The sequence below is a fragment of the Rousettus aegyptiacus genome, unplaced genomic scaffold (genome assembly GCF_014176215.1).
Source record: "Rousettus aegyptiacus isolate mRouAeg1 unplaced genomic scaffold, mRouAeg1.p scaffold_m13_p_3, whole genome shotgun sequence".
NCBI lineage: Eukaryota > Metazoa > Chordata > Mammalia > Chiroptera > Pteropodidae > Rousettus > Rousettus aegyptiacus.
In genome coordinates, this window is record NW_023416306.1 from 70,584,255 (window position 1) to 70,612,025 (window position 27,771).

The 27,771-nt window shown below is 35.5% G+C and overlaps 1 protein-coding gene across 6 annotated transcripts in view; it reads left to right on the forward strand.

Annotated features, from left to right (window-relative positions):
• ZNF510 (zinc finger protein 510) overlaps positions 1–27,771 on the forward strand; it is a 69,913-nt gene that overhangs the window by 32,331 nt on the left and 9,811 nt on the right. For 2 of the 6 annotated variants that reach the window (XM_036238974.1, XM_016125121.2), the window contains exons 1-4: positions 16,550–16,812; positions 17,539–17,661; positions 19,403–19,681; positions 20,435–20,480. The exons of 1 other annotated variant lie outside the window; for it this stretch is intronic. Coding sequence is in view for 4 of the 5 variants with exons in the window: in XM_016125121.2 (XP_015980607.2) it covers positions 20,466–20,480 (15 nt within the window). In the remaining variant the exon portion in view is untranslated. Of the gene's footprint in view, positions 1–16,549; positions 16,813–17,538; positions 17,662–19,402; positions 19,685–20,434; positions 20,481–25,031; positions 27,560–27,771 lie in introns of those variants that run through there. 3 more of the 6 variants (XM_016125118.2, XM_016125119.2, XM_016125117.2) reach the window with 3 other exon arrangements.

A 27,771-nucleotide genomic window follows, 5' to 3' on the forward strand; every position in this document is an offset into this window, starting at 1 on the left:
TTAGCAATCCCAAATGCCACCCACCCCCCAACCTTCATCTCAAAAGCCTTGTAAATAATGGCCTCATGAACTAAAGTACTTTCTGGAGGAACTTGCAGTCTTTCCTTGTGTCTCTGAGATGTAAGTGTTAACTTATGTAGGTCATCTCTTTAAAAGAGAAAATTTAGACAAGTAAAAATTCTTACCTGATAAAGAAATTCTTATCAGAAGGACAACAAAAAGTTGAAAGGTCTTTTGAAGAGATCCAACTTCTTTAATAAACTAGTGAGTTTTACATTATCATACCCAATCTCATGGTTAAATCTTTAGAATGGAAGCTATAAGGTCTCTATTTTCATCTGTCTATGTTCATTTGTCTGTGTGTGTATTGTGCTATATTTTCTACCTCCAGATGGTAGAAATTAATTTGTAAAAGAGCTCTATGTAATTGTCTTAGAGAAAAATAAATGCTTATATAAATTAAATTCTCAGAATTAGAATAGAAACTAACCCAAAAGAATTTCAGGTTCATGTAATCTGGGAAAATATCGATGGAAAAGCTAGTTTAAGTTTGATGGTTTAGTTAAAACAGACATGTCTTTAGAGATATCAGAATTATATCTGATATCTATAATACTTTTATTCTACCTGGACTTACTAGAGGTCAAATAAGTTCATGTGATGTCTGTTATAAAATTTGTCAGTAAGGAAGATAACTCAATATGATAAAATTTTTTATAGCTGAACGTAATTGTTAATGACAAGTTAAATACAGGTAAGTAGGAGAGAAAGTTTTTAGGTAAAATTTAGTTTCTCCAAATATTTTTAGTAACCTGAAATATTAAAGCTAATTGATGGAAATTTATTAAATATCTATGTCATGTATAAAATACTAAAACATTAATTATTGAACATAGGTTTATCCACCTTTGGCTTCCTTTTACAGAGGAACTAAAGATATTTGGGTCTATTAATAAACACATTTTGTGCCATACTGAGAAATTTTCTATGAGAAAGCACATTTCTAGAAATTATAAAAAATATTTATCCACCAAATGCTAATGTAAAAAACATTTCATAATTGCTTACTCTTAATTTTCACTAGAAATTAAAGGTCTTTAAGGGCTAAAATTCTAATATATGTCATTAAAGCTACTAGAAATACTAAAAACAACTATGTATGCAAGGAAAGTAAATTGTGTATTTTTGGTAAAATAATGTATGAGAAATGGAAATGCATTTTCTGTTGAGAGGAAAGGAAATAATTTTGTCCTAAAGTGAGGCTGTTTATTTCAAAACAGGAAAGGAGAAAACAGGACAAAATCTGAATATTAAAAAAAGTTGTAAAAACATGGGAAAGAAATCTTGGGAAAATAATTTTATGCATGGTCAAGCTAGATGAAATTGAATAAATTTGTTAGAAGTGTTCTAAAAAGAAGCATTATGGTGTTTATGTAAAACTAAACCTTAATTTTCATTCATCTATTGAAAGAGCATGTTTTCTTGGGTTATCGTTTGGCATGTAATAAGAATTGTAAACAAAGGTTTTCTTTACCTTTTAAGTAAGCTGCCTATATAAAAAAAAAAATTTGTATCCTGTCAAAATAGTCACCTATGTTCTATGTTGTCTTTATCACGTCTTTTATTTCTTAAGACACCTAGTCCTCTCGATATCCAAAGAGCTAAATTTTTATCAGTACTATATAACCTATGTTTGCCAGTGAAATCTTTGTCACTTTCGTTAAATAGATAATTTAAGTGTTGTTTCACAGTAACCTTTCAACCTATTTGACCAAATGTTTTACAGCCTTTTGGTATGTTTGACAAACTTCCCCAAATCAAAATCTAAATTGTCTTTTTTTAAAAAAAATTTTTGTCCAGTTTTTTTGTTAATTTATTTTAATTAGTTTCAAGTATACAGTGCATTGGTTAGACATCTATATAGTGCATAAAACAATCCCCCAAATGCTCCCTCCCTCCCCTGACCCTCCACCTAGCAACTATATTAACACTAACTGCATTCCCTATGCCGTGCTTCCCATCCCCGTGACCATCCATCAGCTACTAATTTGTACTTCTTTAACCAATCCTTCATCCCATTCTCCCATCCCCCTAACCTCCCCTCCCCTATGTCTGCCACCAAACTGTCCACTATATTTGTGAGTCTCTTTTTGATTAATTTGATCTTTTTATTCCTTAGATTCTGCATATGTGAAATCATATAGTATTTGTCTTCTTTTTTTTTTGTCTGAATTAAATATCTTCTAAGTCCATCAAAGGAGTATCTTTTTCCATCCCCTTCCTTTTAGTCTCTGTGTGTCTTTTCATCTGAAGTGAGTCTCTTATAGGCAACATGTAGGGGTCTTGTTTTCCTTTCCAATCATACATTCTATCTTTTAGTTGGAGCACTTAATTCTCTTCCATTTGAGGTACTTATTGATGGGAATGTAGTTGCTACCATTCTTTATTCCTATTTTTGATACATGTTTTTTTTTTTTCTTAAAGAAGTCCCCTCCAACATTTCCTATAATACTGTTTAGTGGTGATAAATTCCTTTAGCTTATTTTTGTCTGGGAAGCTCTTTATCTGTCCTTCAGCTCTAAATGATAGCTTTGCTGGATAAAGTATCCTTAGTTATAGATCCTGGGTCTTCATCCTATAGAATATTTTTTGTCAAGCACTTCTGTCCTGCGTAGTTTCTTTTGAGAAATCAGCTGCCAGTCTTATGGGTGTTCCCTTGTAGGTAACTATCTATTTTTCTCTTGCTGCTTTTAATATTCTTTCTTCGTATTTAACCTTTGGCATTTTAATTATGATGTGTTTTGGTGTAGACTTCTTTGGATTCCTGGTTTTTAGGATTCTCTGAGCTTCCTGGGGTTTTATGTCCATTTCCTTCACCAGGCTAGGGAAGTTTTCCATCATTATTTCTTCAAACAGCTGTTCAATATCTTGTTTTCCTTCAGGTACACTGATCAGATGGATATTTGGACTGTTAATAGTGTCCCATATGCTTCTTAAATTATTTTTATAATCTTGGCATCTTATCTCTTGCCATTCTGATTGAATGTCCTTGGCTTTCCTGTCCTCTAGATAGGGCACTTGATCCTTTTCTTCACTTTGTTTATTCCATTTAATATACTTCTCATCTCGAATAATGTGTTCTTCATTTCAAACTAGTTCTTTTATAATTTCCATTTTCATTTTTTATGTTTTTTATCTCTTTGTTAAGGTTCTCACTGAGTTCACCTACACTTTCACGAAGTTCATTGAGCATCTTTCTAACCAGCGTTTTGAACTTTGCATCTATTAGATTGCTTGACTCCATTATATCTGGATCTCTGTTCTGTTCTCTCATATGGCTTCTGCTTCTTTGTCTTCCCATTTTGACTGCCTTTCTGTGTCTGTTTCTATGTACTAAGCAAAGCTCCTAAGTCTCCCAGTCTTCTTACTGTGGATTTGTGAAGTAAGTGTCCAGTGGCACAGTCCTGAGAGGGGTTCAGCTGGAGGCCGAATTTAGCCCAAGCCTCTACCCCTCCAGGGCCACCTGTTAAGATTCAGCAAGCGATCCACAGATGCTGTGCCTATAGTTGCCTCAAAAGGCCACACCAGGATCCGAGGCCAGCTGCCTCCAGTGTGAGTCTAGGTGCTGCTTGGCAAGGAGCACCTGACTCACTGAGGATTTACCTGGATGTAGCTTGGGTAGGGCCACGAGTTGGGAGAGGCAGAGTTTCAGGGAATCCTCTGGGCAGAGCGACCTCTGTCATCCAGTTTGATGACATCACAGCTATGGCGCACTGTGTCCCCACACTGGAAGGGGGAGGGCTCAACAGGGAACAATGGATACCACTGGTGCTTCTGTATAGAGTGAGTCTCGCCTCAGCCCTTACTCCAACAATATCTTCTTGTAAGTCCCTGATGCTCCCTGCGTGCAGCCAAATAGACTCTGGTGCTCAAAGGGAGCAGCCCCTTTAAGAGGCTTCTGCCACTGCGATGTTGCAGCCTCCATCTCACTCAGCCGCTAGAGGCCAGGCAGCCCCACTTCCTTACCCTGTCCTACCTTCCACCATTGTTCATCTAGATCTCAGGCAATTTTTCCTTGCTGCTGCTCCTTGTTTCCATCACAATTTTGATTTGGTCACTAGAGAGATGAACGGAGCTTGTCATTTATGCCATTTTTTTCCCCTCCTAAGTTAAGTCTTTTTTTTTTTTACATTGAACTAACTTTGGAATTTTTCAAAGGGTTCCTGGAATATCTCTAAAGATTTATTCTCTCTCTTCATAAAAAGGATGTTGTTAAGCTAATTAGGCTTATCAAATATGTTAAATTACATGGGAAGTATTGTCAAAGAAAAAGTAAGCCTTCTTTATGTTGTATTTGTATATAAGTTTTCTAGAAATTGTACATAATTCTTGAAGTATGATATGTCCTAGTATATTATCAGCCATAATACCAGTTACTATTTAAAATGTTTCATGTTACAGATAACGAAATTTCCTTGTCAATTCTATTATAATGAACTCTCGTCAGAATTTTAACAATGGGCATTTTAACGTCTTTTGTCATTTACAGTTGTTGTTTTACTCAGATGCTTTTACAAAAGTATTTCTGCTCAGTATAAGAGTAACCAGGACTTCAGACATTTCGTTTATGTGCTCAGCTGAGGGGCCAATGGGGCAAAGGTACCATCTGTGGGGTTATGACTGAACACCTCTAAATCATAATCCTGCCCAGGCAGAAAAATAAGGGACTATACCAGGTCCTCCTCATGACCAAGATGGCAGCCAAACTCAAGGGACTTGAACCTTGGATAGACATTTCACAGTTGAAAAATGCTTTACCTGATCTTGATCCTATACAAACACTGGAGACTTCAAAACGAGATTGACTGTAAAGAAAAGTAAACTGGTTCTTCCCAAGATACCAGATCAAGTCTTCTTACTTTAACTAAACATGAAGCCCTTCCTTCTTTTCTTTCTTTCCTTTACTCTGGTACTGGCCTGGAAAGATAATAGCATCACCTGTATCTTTCAAACCATTGCTAAGGGGCAGGGGCTCTGGGATTTAGAATAACTTTTATCTCAGGCTAAGCGGACACTTAACTGACTAGTGAGAATAGGAAAGTGCAACAACTCCTGAAAATGCTACCATCAACACACCACATAGTGGAAGTGGTTTGTGCCCAACAGTATTTTTGTTTGTGGTTGTTATCATTCCTCTTGGGCCTATGAATGCTTAGATGATTGGTGAATAATGAAGCAATTCCTCTTAGGTTACCTAACTGTGCCCCTAACTATTCTAGGAAGGACCTCCAAGGAGGTGTTTCCTACTTCCCTCATTAGGAATAACTATAAGTGAGGCTATAATCGGGAACTTCTCCTTAACTCTTGAAATATTGCATGACTCTGTTCTTAGAGCAGTAGCTTCCCAAGAAAAATTCTTGATGCTCCGGCCAGTTCTTGATTACAGGATAGCCCTTGATTTTCTTTGAGCTGAGAAAGGAAGTGTTTTTCTGTGGCCAAAAACACCTGGATTAACACTTCTGGGGAAGCTGAAACTCAGTTACATAAGATTACTGAGCAAGCCACTTGGCTTAAAAAGGTAACTCCTTCGATAAGGTCATTCTGTAACTGTTTTGGGTTTTGGGGACCATGGCTCCAAAGTGCACTCCAGATATTGGAAATTATCCTGTTTATAATAGTAATAGTAGCCTTCCTAGTGCATTGTATTTTCTCAAAAGCTTTAAGTGCATTTTCGCAGCCACTAACCACCAAGTAAAATATTGTGAGCCTGAAGTTTTGACCTGAGAATACTACAAAGATTCAGCCCAAAAACAGAAGTGGAGATCAACAAAAGCTGCAAGAACTGCAGAATGATAGCTGAGAGTGGCTAATGCCTTATATTTTGATCAGATCTTTCAGGCTAAGAGTTTAATAGAAAGAGGTGAATTGTCAAGAAATGACCCCAAAATGGAGTCACTTGTGGTATGTTCCACCAAGAATTATACCTAAACTAATTGCAGTTTCAGCCCCTCCCAGAAGTGGAATTTTAAACCAGTTAGTTTGGAATATCTTGGTCAGACTAGTGAGATAATCTGCCTGATAAGACCCCCTGCTTTCTTCTAGGAAAGGCGAACTTACCTGAAAAAAAAGCCACTCTTCTGGCCTATAAAAACATTCCATTCTGTACAACTCCTGAGGGCATCTTTCTATTTACTGAATGGGATGCTGCTTGTTTCATACATCATTCAATAAAGCCAATGAGATCTTTATATTTACTCAGTTGAATTTTTGTGCTTTAACACTAAATACTAGAGACCTAAGGAAAGGTATGCTCATCTCCAAGCATAATGCTTGAAATGTCTATCATTAAATTAAAAAGTATGAAACACGGTAATATTATAACTATAAATTAGGACATTTAAATTGTAGTTAATATTAGAGGCTCTATTGGAAAAAGGATGTAATATGAAATATCAGACAACTTCAGAAAAGGCTATAAGAAAACTGAATGGAAATACTAGAAATTAAAATATTAAAATAATAACAGATAAAGAATACATCAGTCAACTAACAAAACTGACAAAAGAATCAATGAACTTGTAAAAAAAAAAAAAAAGAAGAAGAAGAAGAGAACAGAGTACTCAAAAGGTATGGGGCGATATCAAATGGTCTTAAATCCCAAAAAGAGAAGAGAGAGAAAAACAGAAGAAACATGTAGATTAGGTGCCTTATAATTAGATTTTTTTGATTGTAATGTAGGTGCCTGACATTCAGGTTTGATTGATGAGGCATCCACTTCAAAGACACATATCTCAAACAAACACATTAGCAGCTACACAACTAGATAAGAAGCCCTGCCACCTTACCCATAAAGTTCCCCATTTTAGAAAGGTCTGAGTAACTTAGATACTGACCACTTCAGTTACCCCACTTTTCCTTTCTTGTGCCCTAGTTCTGATAGATGCTACAACATGGATGAACTTTGAAGACCTTATGCTAAGTGAAGGAATCTAGGCACAAAAAGACAAATATTGCATAATTCCTAGAGTGGTCAAATTCATAGTGACAGGACAGTGGTTACAGGGTCTGGGAGAGAGAGGAATGGAATGTTACTGTTTAATGTGTACAAAGTTTCAGTTTGAGATGATGAAAAGTTCTGGAGATGGATAGTGTTGGTGGTTGTACAATAATATGAATATAATTATTTCCACTGTACACTTAAAAATGGTTAAAATAGTAAATTTTATGTTTTTGTACACCACAACAACAAAAAATATTTTTAATCAATGAATGAAAGTCACAATATAAACAGACTAGTTAAGGGTAGTCATACGATATCAATAGATGCAGGACAAGTATTTGACACAATTCAACATCCATTCTTGAATGAAAACTTTTAGCAAACTAAGACTAAAAAGGAACTTCTAATGTAGGGTATTTACAAAAACCTACCACTTACATCACACTCAATGCCAAAAGGTTGAATGCTTTCTAAGACCAGAGATAAGGCAATGATCTGTCAATACTCCTCTTCAACATCATCCTCCAAGTCTTAGCCAATAAAGGCAAGAAAAAGAAATAAAAGTCATACAGTTTGGAAAGGAAGAAACAAAATGGTTTTTGTTTACAGATGAAATGATTTCGTATATAGAAAATGCCAACTCTATTTAAAAAAAAAAAAAGCTGCTTAGCAAATTTGCAGAATAAAAGGTTAATATATAAAAGTTAATACTATTTCATTATACTGGCAATGAGCAACAGTAATTTGATGGGGTTTTTTTTGCAAGTGTATTCATAATGACAAAAAAAACGAAAAAAAGAAAGTACATACAAATCTATTCAAATGTATGTAGGATCTCTATGCTGAAAACCACAAAGCACAGATAAAAGAAATCAAAGATCTAAATGAGATATACCATTTTCATGGGTTGAGATTAAGATACCAATTTTTCCCAAATCTCAACAGTCTTTTTTAAAGATATTGACAGAATGATACTAAACTTTACTTGGAAAGACAAAGGAACTATAATAGCCAAAACGATTCTGAAAAAGAGGAATAAAATTTGAAGATTTACACTAATAGAGTCAAATATTTTATATAAAGTTAGAGTAATTCAAATTGGTATATCTAATCATAGGACTTTAGAACACTTCCCTTTCCCCCACATCTCACTATGACATAAATAAAGGTCTAAGTACCAGAGTTCTTTATACTCAGTACCAAATGGCTGGATTTCAACAAAATTGCTAAAAGACAGAAAAAAAAAAGTTGAAGAGACAAAGGAAGCATCAGAAGCAGAGTCAGATATGGGAGTAGTATTGGAATATCAGACGATCGATTTAACTATGATTAATATGCTAAAGGGCTCTAATGGAAAAAAATGTACAATATCCAAGACCATATGAGTAATGTAACAGAAAGGTGGAAATTCTAAGAAAGAATAGAAAAAAAAATGCCAGAGATCAAAAACATATAACGGAAATGATGAATGCCTTTGATGAACTCATTAGTGGACTAGATATGGCTCAGGATATAATCTCTGAGTTTGAAGATATATCAATAGAAACCTCCAAGACTAAAAAGAATTGAAAAAATGGAATACAATATCCAAGAAATGTGAAAAAATGTAACACAATATCCCAAAAATGTGGGACCATTTCAAAAAATGTAACATGCTAATAATGGAATATCAGAAAAAAAGAGAAAAAGCAGCCAAATAAATATTTAATGAATACTGACTGATAATTTTCTCAGATTAATAGACCCCACATTATAGAGCCAGGAAGCTCAGGAAAGCAAAACAAGATAAATGCCCCCAAAACCTACATCTAGACATAGTATGTTAAAACTGCAGAAAATAAAAGATAAAGAAAAAAATTTGAAAGAAGCTAAATGAAAAAAATACCTCACCCATAGAGAAGCAAAGCGAAGAATTACATCTTGCTTCTCAGAAACCATACAAGTAAGAAAAAGTGGAATTAAATATTTAAAGTGTTGAGAGAAAAAAATCACAAACGTAGATTTGCAAGTGTAATTTTGTATCCTACAAAATTATCCTTTAAAAGTAGAGAATCAAAGACTTTTTCAAACAAACAATAATTGAGGAAATGTGTTGCTGGTAAAACTGCCTTGCAAGAAATACTAAAGTTCTTCAGAGAACAGTGAATTATATTATAAAGGTCAAAAACTCATGCCTACATAAAGAAAAGAGCATTAAAAAAGAAATAAGTGATAGTAAAATAAAAACTTCTATTTCTCTTATTCTTAATTGATCTAACAGATAATAGTTTGTTCAAAATAACAGTAGCAACAATATATTTAATAATTATAGCTTATATGTAAATTAAATGAATAACAGTAATGTTATAAAGGACAGGAGGGAAGAATTGGGAATGTTTTGTTATTATAGGTACCTGTACTACACATGAAGTGATATAGTGTTATTTGAAGTGGACTTGGGTTAGTTGTAAATGTATACTGCAAACTCTAGGGCAACTACTAGAAAGAGTACTCCAAAAAGTATATTTGATATGGTACAGAGGAGAGGAAATAGAATGATTTGAAATGCTGAATTAAGAAAACAAAAGGCAGAAAAAAAAAAACGGAAAACAAAACTAAGAACAAAGAACAGGGCAACAAAAAGAAAACAGTAACAGATATAATAGATATTAATCCAACTATTAATAATCATTTTAAATGTCAATGCCTAAATAATACCAATTAAAAGGCAGAGATTATCAGAGTGCATCAAAAAATAAGACCCAATGACATGTCTACAAGCAACCCACTTTTTTAATGTAAGAAATGTAATTTTCTTTTTCAATAGACCAAAACTATTTCTATTTTTATGCCTCATTCTGCCAGAATGACACGATTTCGGTTTCAGTCATTTGGGTTTCATACCTTTCCGGGAATCTAATCTCTAAAGTTTTAGAAGATGATTGGAAGGATGGGTAATTTGATCTTCTACTACTTCATAAAGCCCTTCTTGTCCCTGGTGTCAAGCCTGGAACCCCTTTACAATATCCTTTTATCTCTCTGCATTTCTACCCCGGGGCCTTACTAACATTATTATTAAATATATAATTATGTAAACACGCCATTCATTGTCTTTCTATCCCTCTGATATAAGCAACCACTTTAAATATAAAGATACATATAGATTAAAAGTAAAAAGATGGAGAAAGATATACCATCCTGACACTAATCAAGAGAATACTGTAGCATTTGTATTACTTCAGACAGAAAAGACTTCAGAGCAAGAGAAATTATCAGGGATATGAAGGGGCTTTACATGACAATAAAGGGGTTGATTCTCCTTAATGTGTATATGCCTAATGACAGAGCATCAAAATGATGAAGAAAAACTGATAGAACTGCTAGAAGAAACAGATAGATTCACTATTATAATTGGAGACTTCAGTAGCCCTCTATCAGAAATGGACATATTCAGCAGGGAGAAAATCAGTAAGTACATAGTTGGACTCATCAGCACCATGAATTGACTGGATATAATTAACATCTATAGACTCTTTCATCTAACAACAGCAGAACACACATTGTTCTCAAGTTCGCATAAAAAGTTCAACAAGGTAGACCACATTCTGCATCATAAATTTGCCTTAACAAATTAAAAATAATAAAAATTATACAATGTATGTTCTAAGATGACAATGGAATTAAACTAGAAATCAATACCAAAAAAACTGGTAAATTCCAAAATAGTTAAAGATTAAGCAATACACTTCTAAATAACTCATAAGTCAAAGAAGAAATCTCAAGAGAAATTTAAAAATATTTTGAAATACATGAAAATACATCGAAATATATGGGATGCAGTGAAAACAGTACTTAAAAGTGTATAGCCTTATATACATAAATAAGAAAATAAGAAAGGTCTAAAGTCAATCATATAAGATTCAACCTTAGGAAATCAGAAGTAGAAGAACAAATTAAATACAAGGTAAGCAGAAGAAATTATTAGGGCAGTCTCTTCCAGAAGATAGAAGCAAAGGGAATACTTGCTAATTCATTCTGCGAGGACCACATTACCCTAATACAAAAACTAAACAAAGACATTACAAGAAAAAAAATAACTGCAGACCAATATCTATCATTGACATAGATGCCACTTTTTCAACAAAATATTAACAAAATGAATCAAATGATGTTTAAAAATAATTATTCACAACTAAGTGGTGTACATACCACTTATACAAGGCTGGTTCTAGATTTGAAAATCAATATAATGTAATATCCATCACATCAACAGGTTAAAGAAGAAAAATCACATGATGATATCAATAGATGCAGAGAAAGGGTTTGACAGAATCCAATAGTTATCCATGATAAAACTCTCAGCAAACTGGGAATAGAGGGGAACTTCCTCAACTTAATAAAAACCACCCACAAAAATTCTACAGCTAACATCATACTAATGGCAAGAAACTAGAAGCTTTCCCGCTAAGATCAAGAACAAGGCAAGGATGTCCCCTCTCACCATTCTTTTTCGATATTGTACTAGGAGTCTGACTAATACAATAAGGCAAGAAAAAGAAATAAAATGTATACATATTGGGAACAAAGTAATAAAACTATTTTTGTTTACAAATGTCATGATTGTGTAGAATAATGAGCCCAAGAATAGACACACACAAGTATAGTCAACTAATTTTTGACCAAGGAGCAAAGGTAACAGAATGGAGCATGACAGGTTTTTCAATAAATGGTGCTAGAACAACTGGATACTCACATGCAAAAAAAAAAAAAAAATGTATCTGAACCTTACATCCTTTATAAATACCAACTTGAAATGAATCATAAACCTAAATGTAAGTGCAAAACTATAAAACTCCTAGAAAATAACATAGGAGAAAATCTAAATGATATTGGTTTGGCAATTACTTTTTAGATATAACACCAAAGACATGATACATGAAATAAATAATTGATAAACTAGACTTTATTAAAATTAAAGGATAGTGTCAAGGGATGAAGAGACAAGCCACAGAGTAAGAGAAAATATTGTAAGAGATATATCTGATAAAATACTATTATCAAAAAATATACAAAGAATTCTTAAAACTCAACAAAAATAAATAAATAACCCGATTAAACAATGGGCAAAAGATCTGAAGAGACACCTCATCAAAGAAGATATACAGAAGGCAAATGAGTATATGAAAAAATGCCCCACATCATCAGGAAATTACAAATTAAAACAACGAGATACTACAATACACCTATTAGAAAGACCAAAACCCAAAACAGTGACAATGCCAAATGGCGACAAGGACATGGAGCAATGGGAACTTTCATTCATTGCTGGTGAGAATGCAAAATGGTTCAGCTACTTTGGAAGACAGTTTAGCAATTTCTTACCAAATTATATATATTCATACCATAAGGTCCAGCAATCGTGCTCTTTGGTATTTACCCAAATAAGTTGGAAATGTATGTCCACATAAAAACTTGCACGTGGATGTTTACAGCAGCTTTATTCATAATTTCCAAAACCTGGAAATAACCAAGATATCTTTCAGTACGTAAATGTATAAATAAACTGGGGTACATCCAGACCATAGAATATTACTCAACATTAAAAAGAAATGAGCTCTCGAGTCTTGAAAGAACCTTAAATGGATATTACTAAGTCAAAGATGCCAATCTGAAAAGGCTACATACTATATGATTTAAACTATGACATTTTGACAAAGGCAAAACTATGGAGACAGTAAAATATCAGTGTTTAGCAGGGATAAGAGGGTAGGTAGGGATGAACAGGCAGAGCACAGAATGTTTACGGCAGTGGAACCATTCTATATGATACTATAATGGTGGATACATTTGTCAAAAACCATGGAATATATAACACCATTGTTGTTTAACTATAGACTTGGGGTGATAATGATATATCAATGTAGGTTCATTGAATGTAACAAATGTGCCATTCTGGTGCAGAATATTCTGGTAAAAGCTGCACGAGTTAAGGGGGGTGGTATGTGGCATAGAAAATATATAGAAACACTGCACTTTCTGCTCAATTTTGCTGTGAATGTAAAACTGCTCTAAAAAAGTCTATTGAAAGAAAAAAGGACACAAAGTCATCATGAAAGAGCTCCCAATGATCAAAGCTGGAACATACTTAGCAAAATACTAAATATGGTAATGAATTATAGCCCAAAGAATGAAATAAATCTCCATGTGTTTATATAATAAAAACAAGTGATTGAATAAATAAAAGTGGAGAAAGATATATCTTCCTTACAATACTCCAAGTAATAACTATAGAAGATGTCAGTGTATTTCAGCCAAACCAAATACCACTGGCATTGTAGGTGAACAATTTGTATTTTAATAGTAGTCACAATGAGGTAAAGTACACTCAAGGAAACCATAAAGTGTTTTAATAAGAGGGTGTTAGAAAAGAAATATAGGATTTGAGCTTTGGTTAGTTCATTTTGCAGAGATTCCAAGGCATTTAAATTTGGTCAGGATTGGGTGTTGTAAAAAATTAAAAAATTAAAAATAAAAAGCAGCAGTCACTCATATCAGCTGAGAAAGGGATGTTTGTTATTTTGAGAGTGGCATTGTGACTTTGTTTTTGTCTGTACTTATACAAAATTATAAAGTGGACTTGTCTTACATCATCACGGCCTCAGAACAGCCTTGTCTGATTGGTGTTCAATGAGATTGTTTACATCCAAAAGGAAAACACCACTGTTTAGCTATGAGCACTGGGACAGCTTTCAGCAGCAGCCAGACCAGTGCCCAGATAACAAAGGCTGCTTTACATTTTCTCAAACTAATGAAGGTAATTGAAAATCACCATTAGAACACCAGAGTAATAACTGATGCAGGTTAAGTTCCACTGATAAATGCTAAACTGGTGGGTGATACTTTAAGGAGAAACAGGTTATTTTATAGCCTTAAAGTATCTCTCTGAAAATATTTATTAGTTACTGTAGTGGTGCTACATCTACACTGGCAGCACCAGACTCAGAGGAGGTATTGTGCAGTGAGGATCTGAAGGCCCACTTAGCACATCCAAGCCAGGCTCTCTGGGTGTTGGGCAAGGTCCCAGGCATGGGATAGGAGTGAAGGGCAAAGATTTCCTAGGCCTTATATTTTAAAAAACATTTGTATTCTATAAGAATTTAAGAAATTTAGAAATTTTGACAACTTAAAAATTGTCTTTTAACTGCTTATGGCTTGAATCCCAATTTAAGTTATTTACTTAATATGCATGCCACGAATATGCCTTTTTTCTAGCACCTACCTTGTTGTTCTAATGAGATTATTCAATGTTCTCTTTCCACTGCTTTAAATGCCAGCTCTGATATGTACTATGTTCTTTTTTCCTGTACTTAACTTTTATTACACCAGGATCAGTTTTTAAACATTTTAGCAATAACATACATATTAATATAGATACATTATTATGCATTTTCAATTCTTTTCTAATTATTACTAAAAGTTTTTGCTAGAATAAAAGTTGGAATTGTTCCTTTAGGTTTAAAAAACAAAATATATAAATGTCGAAGAGAAAAAACACATAGAAAACTTTTTTAGAATCTTAATAGGACTTTAATTTTGTTTTCTTCTAGGACATTGGTATATATTAAAGATTTTAAGGTGTCAATAAAATAAAGTTTTGTACCTCGATTCTCATAAATTGCACTAACTTACCAGTAACAATCTTTTTTCCTTGCTAATCAAAATTTATTCTCTATCTTTAGATAGAGAATATTTTTGATAGAGAATATATTTATATGACAATATTTTATATTTATTTTATATGTATATTTATGTTTATATGTTTTTTTATTTTAACTTGTTATAAAATGTCAACCAAGAAAAGTACATATGTGTTAATATATAAGTATTTGTGTATATATATATATATATATATATGTAAAAAGACAGTCCTAAAATGTGTTCAGTTTCTTAATTTGGCCCCTAATTTCAGAACTGTTCAAATAAATTTTAAGCAAGTTGATACCTAGATTTGTGTGATAATTGATCAGCCGGAGGAGATGAAAATGAGGGTGAGATTGAGCCAAAGAGAAGTATAAAACAGGCTTTATTAGGGTCTGCGGCGAGGTTCTCTGGTCCCAAGGAAAGGGGCCAGAGAAGTCGCACGTGTCTGGGGTATAGGCGCGGTTTTTAAAGGTTTTGGCCCAGGATGTCGGTGGGGTTACAGGGCGGGGACTTTTCTGTTTGGCTGATCCCCCCGCCCAGGAAGCCTCTGCTGTAACTTTGGTCGTGAGCCCTCGGCCATCTTAGGTACTGAGCCACCTTCCTGCTGGTGTAATGGCGCCCATGAGCAACCGAACAATAATCATTTTCTTTTTGAGTAGTGTGTACTTTCAGGTATTATTTATGTAAGATTGAACAGTTTGCTTGCTTTTTCTTTTTTTCCCCAGAGATAAACTCCAAGGATTACATATTTTATTCTTTTATGTTAATGACAGACTCCATTTTCTAAGTATTTAGTACATTTCAGTTTTTTATTCACAACAGCTGTTTACATATGAACAGTTCAAAAATTTGAGGGCCTACACCACAAATCTAAACCTAAGTCAGCCTGAAATATGGGTCACATGTCACTGTCAAGGAAACCTAATACACACCAATCACAATCCTGCAACTCAATTTTTGCTAGCTTACTTTACCCTAAAAAATAGGGACCTGCCTCATGAGGAAATTTCTGACCTCCTAGCCAGTCACACTCTGTTGCCATGTTGCCTCTTGTAACACTATAAAATATGTTCTCGCACAAAATCTCTCAGAAGAGTGCTCCACAGCTTGTTGGGTACTGTATGCCCCCATTCCATAGAATCTTTTCCTTTGAATAAGAGACATCAAACTCATTACTAAATTGTCTTAGTTTTGGCATTTGGCTTGTGTATCTACTTCTTTGGCGGCTCTGAGTTAAAAAGCACGGTTTTGAACAGTTCAAAAATTTCCCTTTACAAACTTTATATTACAAAATTTCCAAATACATAGAAAAGTAGAAAATAGTAAAATAAAATGCCCATATTCTAAAGGCGGAAATTTCTAAAATTTTCCTATATTTAACTTTCCTGGTTATTTTTAAATTACAAATATATAATACAATGCTAAGTACTTTAATATGCTTCTCTAAAATAAGTAAACTTGTCTACATAATCCCAGTGTTATTATCACAAGTAACAAAAGCAACGGTAACTTCCCTTAATACCAGTCCATATACAAATTTCCCTAATTCTTCCCAGATGTCTTGTTTTCTCCAACCAGGATCCAATCGAGAAGCACATTCTATTTGCTAGTATGTCAAATTTTAACCCTTAACGTCTGGGGCTGTGGTAGAACATGCGTCGCAGTTATTAGTACAGACTGTTACATCTTATTACTCCCTAAACGCGCGCGCGCGCGCACACACACACACACACACACACGAGTTTGCGAGGGGTCGGGGGTGGGGTTGGGTGGGTTTCACGGGAAATGTAGTCTTGAATGTCATGGAATATTGCGCAGCATTCTGGGACTGGACAGCCTGGGCTTCTCTCTGCGCATGTGCAGCCAGGCCCACTTTCCTGCCCCTGCCCTCTCCAGCCTCGCGGATGAAGAGGCTTTGCAAGTCAGATGAGATTGTTGGTGGTGTGGCCTTCTTCGCGACTGAACAGCCAGCACGGAGATCTTGACTTATGCCGGAGGGAAAAGACCAGGAAGTACGGGAATCTCACCCCGAAAGCGCGATCCCTGCTACCTATCCCGCAGCCAGGCTTGGAAGTAGACCTGAGAAAGGCGGGAGGGGGCGGACCGTAGCCTCGCGGTCTCCAAGGACGCAGGTGGGGCTGAGTACGGGTCAGAAGATGCTGGGTGCGGGCAGCGTGTGGGAGCTGACTGCAGGCGGCCCTGGGGGGTTTGGTTGGGGGGAACCTTTACTGCCGGTGGCGGCGGCCGGGCTGCGGCGGCGGCGGCGGCGGCGGGAGGGGAGTCCCTGATTATAATATTGATCGTGAACCTGATACAAAGCGCGCCTGGGCCTGGGTCTGTGGTGATTGGCCGAACTTAAGAGCCAGAAGGACCTGGTAAATTCCGCCCCTTTTCACTTGGGCATGTGTCAGGTTTCTCATTCGAAATAATAATATTAAGAAAAACTGCTTTGTGGCGTTGTTCAGAGACAACTCGTAACCTGTAAAGCAGGGGTCCCCAACCCGTGGGCCACGGATGGCCTTGTTAGGAACCAGGCCTCACAGCAAGAGGTGGTGAGCTAGGGAAGGTGCTACTGGGGAGCTAAGCTTCATCTGTATTTCTGGCAGCTCCAGGGCTAGCATCACTTCCTCAGCTCCCCCTCAGATCATCTGGCATTAGGTTCTCATAGGACCCCAAACCCTACTGTGAACTGTGCATGCCAGGGATCTAGTTTATGAGCTTCTTATGAGAATCTAATGCCTAATGATCTGAAGAGGAGCTGAGGTGGTGATGCTAGTGCTGGGGAGAGACTGCAAATATAGATTAACATTAGAAGAGAGGTTCACATAATAAGTCAGTGGCTTGCAAATTCCTATCAGAACCCTATCAGCGAATGGCAGAAGACAGTTGAGCTGCATCTGGTGGCAGACTTTATAGTGGCCAGTGAGTTGATGTACTTCAGTTGTAGAGCTACATCTGGTGACATCTGATTCTGCATTATGGTGAGTTGTATATTTCATTACATATTACAAAGTAATAATAGAAATAAAGTGTACAATAAATGTAATGCGCTTGAATCATCCTGAAACCATCCCTCTCTCCCATCTGTGGATAAATTGTCTTCTGCGAAACCAGTCCCTCATGCCGAAAAGGTTGGGGACCGCTGCCATAATGCATTTATTTAACCAAATGCTAGTGAGCACTAATAAGTACTAGTTAATAAACCAACATGTAATGTTGGCTCCCATCATTTTTGGAAGACAACTTTGTTCGTTTTTCGTTAGTATTTCATTTAATACAACCACCTTATTAATAGATATAGCATTAAAAACTAAGAAAATGGAGTGAAATTACAGACCAAAATTACAAAGTTGAGGAAGTTAGGATGCAAATACAAATATGCAAATACAGATACTCCCAAATTCAGACTATTCCTGTCCTACCTACCTAAAACACAGTGTTGCCGCCTTCACGGTACTGGCAGAGTGACTTGCACCCGAATCGCCTGGACTAAGATTGTAAAGTCAATATGAATTGAATCTAACTCTGTGACAAGTGTATTCAGGGATTTCTGGCATTTCTTCAAAGCCTCTGGGTAAGACTAGGCTCTTGGCACTTCCTGCACTGTCCAGGCTGTCTCTGTCTTCAGAGGCACAGTATGGCATACTAGTGCAGTGCTGTCCAATAGATAAGATGAACCACATATATAATTTTAAATGGCCTAGTAGCCACATTAAAACTAAAAAGAAACGTGAAATTAATTTTAAGAACATATGGCAGTTCCTTGAATAACAGCGTTTCGTTATATTGCTGTCGAGGGGGAAAAAATCAATTCCTGGAGGGCCACTGCCTGTTGTGGAGTTTGCGTATTCTCCCCACGTCTGTGTGGGTTTTCTCCAGGGATTCTGGTTTCCTCTCACATCCCAAAGATGTACAGGTTAGGTTAAGTGACGTGTTTATATTGTCCCAGTTTGAGTGAATGTGCGTGTGTTGTGTGAGTGTACCCTATCCAGAGCAGGGTGCCATCGTGCATCCTGAGCTGCCAGAATAGTCTCTGGACACTTGAGACCCTGAACTGGAATAAGTGAGTTAGGAAATTATCTTTTTAAAATTAATCTTTCTTAAATACATGTATAACTCACATTTATTTCAGAGTTTAGTATTAGAACTGTTTTCAGTCTTTATTTCGAAGTTTGGTGATGTTTTCATGACCAGAATTATGCTGTAAGAACTTAACTCTTGTTTATATCAATTAGCCTGTGGTAAAATTGGTTTTGTTATGTCATTTCACTTAAAGTCGCAGTTTCTAAGAACCTGTCAATGATGTTAAGTGAGGATTTACTGTATTGTGTTTATCTTAATATATCCAAAATGTTATTTCAAAATGTGGCACAAGCCACTGTCCAACAATAGGATGTGGCTAGCGGCTACAATAATGGATAAAACAGTTCTAAAGAATTCAAAAAGAATCAGGTTTAAGACCCTACACCACTAATTCCCAACTAGGGTGATTTTGCTCCCCAGAGGACTTTTGGAAATGTCTCAAGATATTTTTGGTTGCCACAACTGGAAGGGTTGCTACTAGCACCTGGTGGGTAGGGACCAGAAAGCTGCTAGACATCATACAATGCACAGGACAGCACCCCATGACAAAGAATCACCCAACCCAAAATGTCAGTAGTTTTGAAATTGAGAAACATTGCTCTCGATGAAAGTTTCAACTAAAATGAATTTGTTTCCTAGGCTTAAGTCTCAATGTCTCTGGAACAAAGCAGCTCTTGTGTGGTAGGAAGGAGAGAGCCCTCCGGAAAGGAGTCCCACCTGGAAGAACAACATCTGACAGGGACCGCCCTCACCAGAACTTCAGAACATATGCAGGAGAAACCAGAAAGGGGCAGGTCCTGATTTGCTCCACCAGAAACAGTTCTTAATCGCCTTGTCCAGAGAGAGCCAGTCTTGGTGATGTCACCGTATCCAGAAGCCATTACAGACTGTGTGACAGTGGAAACTATGGACTAGAAGGTGGTGAGCTGATGTTGAGAGGGATGGGTGACCGTCAGGCTGCACAGATAAAGCCACAGCCAGAGCCAAGGAAATTCTGTCTTCAGTCCTTAAATAGTCCCCCATTTTCTTCATTCCAGCTCTGAGCTACTCTCATACCATGCCCATCACATGTGGCATCTAGAGATAAACGGAACTTCCTTTATCCTGAACATGTAGAATCACAGAATGATAGTATAGGAAAGGATTTCTATTTCCAACTCTTGAAAACTTAAAAAAATATTGAACCTGAGATGTATGTCCCCTGGCAACGAAGACAGAGCTAGGAGCAAAGCCCAGTGTTGTTAAGTAATTAGAAATCTTTCTGAGAAATCGCAACAAATTAAAACAAAGTTTTAGAATATTTAATCATTAAGCATCTTATCTTTTTTTTTAGAGTTTTCTGTAGATTTTCTAACTCAAGGTATAAATATTAAGATATTAATATTAATCTTGTTTAATTTTTTGTTAATTACAGGGGGGGACATACATTTTTTAAATCAACAGGAAGATGATTTACAATTACGCAATGAAAAAACAAGGTTACATCCATGTGATCATGTCAGAGACCTGAGTACTGTCTCTGTGGTGCTTCATGGCCCTTCTTAAGGATCAGTGGAACATTTTTCCATAGGGAGGCCTTTTTGCCAGCCAGTGTGATGAGATTTTTAGGCAAGTGAATATACAGAAGCTCACAAGATTTTTTCATGACTCTTCCTCTTTCCTTACCCCCAGTTTCTCTACACTCTCCTAAGAGCAACAGAAAATGAATATATCTCAGGTGAGTTATTTATTAATATATTTTTTTTATAATGGATTTTATAGGTGGTTAAGGAACCTTCCACTGACATGGAAAAATAGAAATGTATCAGCATCATCCAAGGAAGATACAGAAAAGCAGATGAATAGCACAGCAGAGTTCCCATGTGGATAGATGCAGGTCCGCTGATGTTACAGATTTTCCAAAGTGCAACTGCAAATTTCTGCAGATTTTTCTGGTAGTCATGGTAGAGAGTCAGATAGACAGTAATAGTTTAAAGATTTGCATTATGAGAAGCTCAAACCAAACATTCCTCATGGAATCTATAAAGCTATCAAAGTCAGGAAAAATGTCTTTGTGGGTATTCATGTAGGTAATAGAGTAAATCTTTCTAATAACGGCCCTGAAATAAATGTAGGATGCTTTTACTTGTTCCTCAGTAGAAGTAGAGGGCTCGCTGCCAAAGCAGAGCTTTTGTTAATAACAGTTGTTCAGGTAACTTTTTAGAAGTTGAGGTAGACATTTTTCTGATGATCCTGCTGAATTCAAGAATAATACTTAGAATAACTGGAGGTTGACATGAATGACTTGTACGTTCATGTCCTTAAGATATCTCTCCGAAAATATTTCTCTCAAGTACACGTCATAAACAAGTTGTCAGCAGACAGGTCTGGCAAATGTTACTATACTTTCATTTACACTTTAGTTCACTGCATGAGGCTTTGATGCCTCTCCTCATGTGCCTGTGACCTGCACTTATTAGTGACCTAATTACAGTCAATTCCAGTGGCTCTTTCCTAGTCCTTACTTCACTAGACCTATGTGCAGTGTCTGACTGCCCGCCCACCCCCGCTCCTCTGGAAGGTCTCTTGTGTTAGTATCTGTGACACCCTCCTCTGCTGCTGTCCTGCCTCTTGTTTTTTTTATGGAGTCATTTTCTTTCTCTTGCCTTTTCACATGTTTCATCCACAAATTTCCATTACTTCTCACTATTCTTCTAACTAGTATTCTTGACTCATTTCATCCTCTCTTTGGTTTTAACCATGATGTATTTGCTGGTTCTCTCAAATGTGGCTCTGCAGCCCATCCTAACCAATGGCACTTTTTTGATGGTGGAAATGAGCTTTATCTGCCCTATCCAAGGTGGTGACCACTAGCCAGGCACATGTGCCCACCTCTTTATTCACCTCAAGCACATCTTCCACATGGGTTGTTCATCTAAATGCTTAATGAGGTAATGTTTCATCTCATCTGTGTGTAAATCATCTTAATGGCTCCTTACTCCTATGCAATACAATTCCTAGTTTCTCTGGATGACCAATTCAGGCTTTTCTTCTTTTTACTTTATTGCTGCTCTGCCTTTTTTGACATCTATTTATTGAATAGCCAGGATGTTTCAGGAAATTAACATGTGCTATAGTTACAGCTTAAACAATACAAATACTTTTCCTTCTTAACAGTGTTCACAATCTAGTGGGAAATATGACATTAAAAAAACCCAGAATGTAACTTTATTCTAAAGCAAAACCAAACCTCATTTAGTTTCTTAGACACATCCTACTGTTCCTGACTCTGCCACATGTTCTCATTATCTCCTTCAGATCGACCTTTAGAACTATATCCTCATTCTGTTCACCTGGTGCTATGGCCAGAATTTTGCCCTCCCCCCACACAAATTTATATGTAGGATTTTAGGAGGTAAGTAGCTTTAATGAGATCGTAAGGCAAAGACCATGTGAAGACACAGTGAGAAGGGGCCATCTGTAAACCAGAAAAAGAGCCTCATCAGAATCCAACACTTCCAGCCTCTAAAACTGTGAGAAAATAAATTTTTGTTGTGTAAGCCACACAGTCTATATGACTAAGACAGCCTGTACGACTAAGACACCTGGCTCTTTACTTTCTTTTTCTTTTCTTCATTTAATTTTTAATTGTGGTAAAATACAGATAACATAAAATTTACCATCTTAGCCATTTTTTTTTTATCTTAGCCAATTTTGAGTGTATAGTTCAGTAACTTTAAGTACATTCATATTGTTGTGTACCCAATCCCCAAAACTTTTTTCATCTTGCAAAACTAAAGATCTATACTCATTAGATAGCAGCTCCTCATTCCTCTCTTCCTTCAACCCCTGGCAAACACCACTCTATTTTCTGTCTATGAATTTCACTAATATAAGTGGAATCATACAGAATTTGTCTTTTATGACTGGCTTATTTCATTAGCATGAAGTCCTCAAAGTTCATTCATGTTGTAGCATGTGTGAGAATTTCTTTTTTAAGGCTGGATAATATCGTATGTATATACTACATTCTATTTATCCATTCATCTGGTAATGGGCACCTAGGTTGCTTCTACCTTTTGGCTATTATGAATAATGCTGCTATGAATATAGGTATACAAATCTCTCTTCAGGACTCTGCCTTTAATTCTTGTAGATTGTCTTGATTTTGTTGCTTTATAGTTAAATGATCAATATATGGCTTTATTTCTAGACTCTTAGTTCTATTCCATAGATCCATACACTGTTCTTATGTCAGTACCACACTGTTTTTGATTACTATTACTTTATAGTTAAGTTTTGAAACCAGGAAGTGCAAGGCCAAAACTTTATTATTTTTTAACATTGTTTTGACTACTCAGGGTCCCTTGTGATTTCATGATTTTTAGGATTGACATTTTCTGCAAAAAGACCATTGGGATTTTGATACAGATTTTACTGAACTTCTAGATTGCTTTGTGGAGTATTACCATCGTAAAAATATGAAATCTTCCAATCCATATACATAGGCTGTCCTTTCATTTATTTAGATGTTTCCTTTCAGCAGGTTTCAGCTGTTTTCAGCTGTTTTCTAGTATTGAATATACCAGTCATGCATCTTCTTATTTCAATTCATGTACAAGTATTTTATTATTTTTTTTCTATTGCCATGGAATTGTTTAAATTTTTTTATTGTTCATGTCTAGTGTATAAAAATACAAATGTTTTTGTGTTTATCTTGAATCCTGAAAGTTTGATGAATTCATCAGCTTTAACAATTTTTGTAGATTCTTTTAGTATTTATATAATATATATTTATGTATTTGATCATACAGTCTATGACTAGAGATGATTTTACTTTTTTCCTTTACAGTTTTGGTGCTTTTTTCTTTTTCTTGCCTATTTGCTCTGGCTAGAACTTCCAGTACAGTTAATAGAATTGGTTAAAGTGTGCATCCTTGTCTTTTATCTGCTTTTTGGAGGAAGACTTCCTTTTAGCAGTGTGTATGATATTAGCTGTGGAGCTTCTCATAAGTGCTTTTTATTGTAGTGAGGAAGTTCATTTCTATTCATAGTTTAAATTTGAGTGTTGTTATCATGAAAGAGTGTTTGATTTTGTCAGATACTTTCCACATCCACTGAGATTATCGTGTGGTTAATTTCCTTCATTCTATTACTGTAGAGTATTACACTGATTGATTTTCCTTTGGTGAACCACCCTTGCATTTCCGGGATAAATCCTACTTGGTCATGGTAAATAATCATCTTAATATTCTGCTAGATTTCATTTGCTAGTATTTTGTTGAGGAGTTTTGTGTCTATGTTCACAAGGAATATATTTAATCCTTAATCGTGTGATTTGTCTGGCATTGGTTCAGAGTAATTCCTAGGATGAGTTAGGAAGTGTTCCCTATTCTGTTTTTGAGAGTTGGAAAAGAATTTGTGTTAATTCTTCTCAAGTGTTTGGTAGAATTCACCAGTGAAGTCATCTGGTCCCAAGCTTTTCATTGTGGAAGGTTTTTAATTACTAATTCAGTCTCCTTATACAGATCTGTTCAGATTTTTTGTTTCTTTTTTGAGTCAGTTTTAGTAGTTTGTATGTTTCCAGGAATTTGTCCTTTTCATCTAGGTTATCTAATTTGTTGGCGTACTTACTTATAGTCCTTTTTATTTCTGGAAGGTCAGTAGCAATGCCCCCAGTTTAATTTCTGATTTTAGCGAATTTGAGTCTTCTTCTTAATTATTCTACATAAAGGTTCATCAGTTCTGTTGATCTTTTTAAAGAACCAACTTTCAGTTTTATTGATTCTGTTGTTTTTTTATTCTTCATTTTGTTTTTCTCTGCTCTAATCTTTATTATTGCCTTCCTTCTGCTAGGTTTGGGGTTTAGTTCACACTTATTTTTCTAGTTCCTTAACACATACAGTTAGGTTATTGAATTGAGATCTTTTTCAACGTAAGTGTTACAAGTATAAATTTCCCTCTAAGCATTGCTTTATCTGTATCTTATAAGTTTTGGTATGTTGTTTTCATTTTCAGTTGTCTAAAAACATTTTTTAATTTCCCTCGTTATTCTTTGATCTTTTGGTTTTCTTAAGAGGGCTCTTTTATTTCCACATATTTTTTAATTTTCCAATTTTCATTCTCTTACTGACTTCTGGTTTCATTCTATTATGGTTATAGAAGATACTTTGTATGATTTTAATCTTAAAATATATCGTATTGGGGTGTTCACTATGTTGTATACTTGGAACTAATATAATATTATATATCAACTATAAGTGAAAACTAAAATTTTAAAAAATAATAAAAAATAAAATAAAATGTATTGAGATTTGTTTCGTGGCCTAACATATGGTCTGTACTGGAGAATGTTCCATGTGTACTTGAGAATAATGTTTATGCCGCTGGTGTTGGCCTGAGTGTTCTTATCAAAATCTTCTTGGTCTAGTTAATGTAGAGTGTTGTTCAAGTGTGCTTTTCCTGTATTGATCTTCTGTCTACTAGCTCTATTCATTATCAAAGTAGGATATTAAATTTTCCAACTACTACTGTTTTATCTTTTCAATTTTGCCCATTTTATTTCATGTTTTGAGGCTCAATTGTTAAGTACATGTATGTTTATAATTGTTATATCTTTCTATTGTAATGGTCTTTTACCATTCATTATAAAGTATCTTTCTCTCTCTGTTCTTCAGTCTTAAAAATATTTCTCTCTCCTTTCTCTCTCTCTTCCTCCTCTTTTCCCTTCCCCTCCCCCCCTCTGTGAAAGTCTATTTTATCTAATCCTACTGTAGGCATTCCAGGTCTCTTTTGGTTACTGTTTACACCGTATACCTTTTAACAGTCTTTGACTTTCAAACTAAGGTGTCTTTGAATGTAAAGTGTCTATTGAAAACAGAATATAATTGGATCATGTCTCTTTTAATTCACTCTGCTAGTCTATGCCTTTTAATTCAAATATTTAACCATTAATATGTAATTACTGATTTGTCTTCCATTTGTGTTAAATCTATTTTCTAGTGTACCATTTTAATTACCTTGTCCCTTTACAAAAATTTTTTTGTTATTAGTGGTTATCTTGTTGGTTACAATTAACATCTTAACTGTAACAGTCTTATTGAGATGATTACCAACTAAATTTTAGTAGTATACTAAAACTTTACTTTTCTATAGCTGCATTCTCTCCTCACTTTTTTGTGCTGTTACTGTCATCCAAATTATTTTTTTATACATTGTGTGTACACCAACAGAGATTTCTAATTACTGCTTTATATAGTTGTCTTGAAATCATATAGGAGAAAAATAAATACAAAAAATATATTTATAGTGCCTTTTATATTTTTACCTCTGTAGTTACTTTTCCGTACATAGTTTTCATTATTTCTCCTTATGGATTTGAATTATCTAATGTACTCTCATTACAACCTGAATTATTCCCTTATTAATAGTGTGCTACTGGCAAATTTTCCCAGTCCTTGTTTATCTGGGAATGTCATAATTTTTTCTTTATTTTTGAAGGATGGTTTTGCTGAATATTGAAGTCTTGTTTGACGGGCTTTCCTTTCAGCACTTTCAATATGTTTCTGTGAGAAATCAGCTGTTAATCTTATTTGGAGCCTTCGGAAGTGATGAGTCACTTCTCTGTTGCTGCTTTCAAGATTCATTTTTTGTCTTTCCACCCCTTTTGCTTTATCTTCTCCTACTCCTGCTTTGTGAATGTTGCTATATTGATTGTGTCCCACAGATTACTAAGGTTTTTTGTTCATTTTCCTTCATTCTTTTTACTTTCAGTTCTCATACTGGATCATCTCAGTAGATTCAGATTCAGATTCTTCTGCCTACTCAGATCTGCTGAGCACTCTAGGGAATTTTCCATTTCAATTATACTTTCAACTCCAGAATTTCAGTTTGATTTTTTCATCACATATTTAATTTATGTCTCTTTATTGATGTGGTTATTTGGTGAGAGCATTGTTCCCTTACTTTTCTTTGGTTCTTTAGCTATGGTTTCCTTCAGTTCTTTGTACATGTTTAAAACAGTTGATGAAAAGCCTTTGTGTAGTAAATCCAATGTCCGGACTTCCTCAAGGACAATTTCTATACTGTTTCATACAATAAAATTTTTTTCCTGTGTATGAGCCATATTTTCTCATTTGCATGTCTCAAATTTTAGTTGACAACTGGACATTAAAATATAATGTAGCAATTTGTAATCAGAATCTTTCCCACCTCAGCTGTTTTATATATGTTCAGTGACTCTTTTGAGTCTGTATTCTAATTCATGTGTGGCCACTGAAGTTTCTGCTCCATTAGCTAAATAGTTAGCTAATAATTGGACAATGATTTTCTTAAATACCTATAACCAGTAAGACTCCAAACTTTGCCAAGGTACTCTATGTGTATGTTGCGGCATACCTTCAACAATTACCCTGGCATTTTACTACTCCCCGTTAGCCTTCACTTTTCTTGCACAGAGCCTCAGGGTTAACAAGAGGTGAGGATTTAGTGCCTTCTCAAATCTCTACTAAATATGCACAAAGCCCAAGGCATGTGTGCATCTTCTAAATTCCAAGGCGTGTGTCTGAGCTTTTCAAAGCCCCTTCTTGATAGCTCATTCTCCAGCTTTTCCTTTTAAGCTTTTTAGTTATACTATTGTTTCCCTTAATTGCATAAATTGCCTGACATAGCCATGATGGTAAACAGTATCCCATTTTTTGTTTGTTTGTTTTGTTTGCTTGTTTTACTAATGGCATGCTATTTTCAGTGGGTGAGCTTTCCGTCATGTCAAATGAAGACAACCTTATGAGTGGGGTCTTCCAGGGAACCACCAGAGAGGTAAAATAATGACAGTTCTCTGGGAATGGGGCCTCTAAATGAATCTCAGTCTTAGGCACTGAGAACTTGGGTCTCAGCAGTTTATTACTTAGGAAAGATAGGGCAGTTAGTAGTGTCTGCTGTTGTTCTTCTAATGCTGCAATGAGATTGTACTGTTGGCCTCAAGCTATGTGTTTTGATGACTTTCCCTTATAGATTAAGTATTTTTAGTG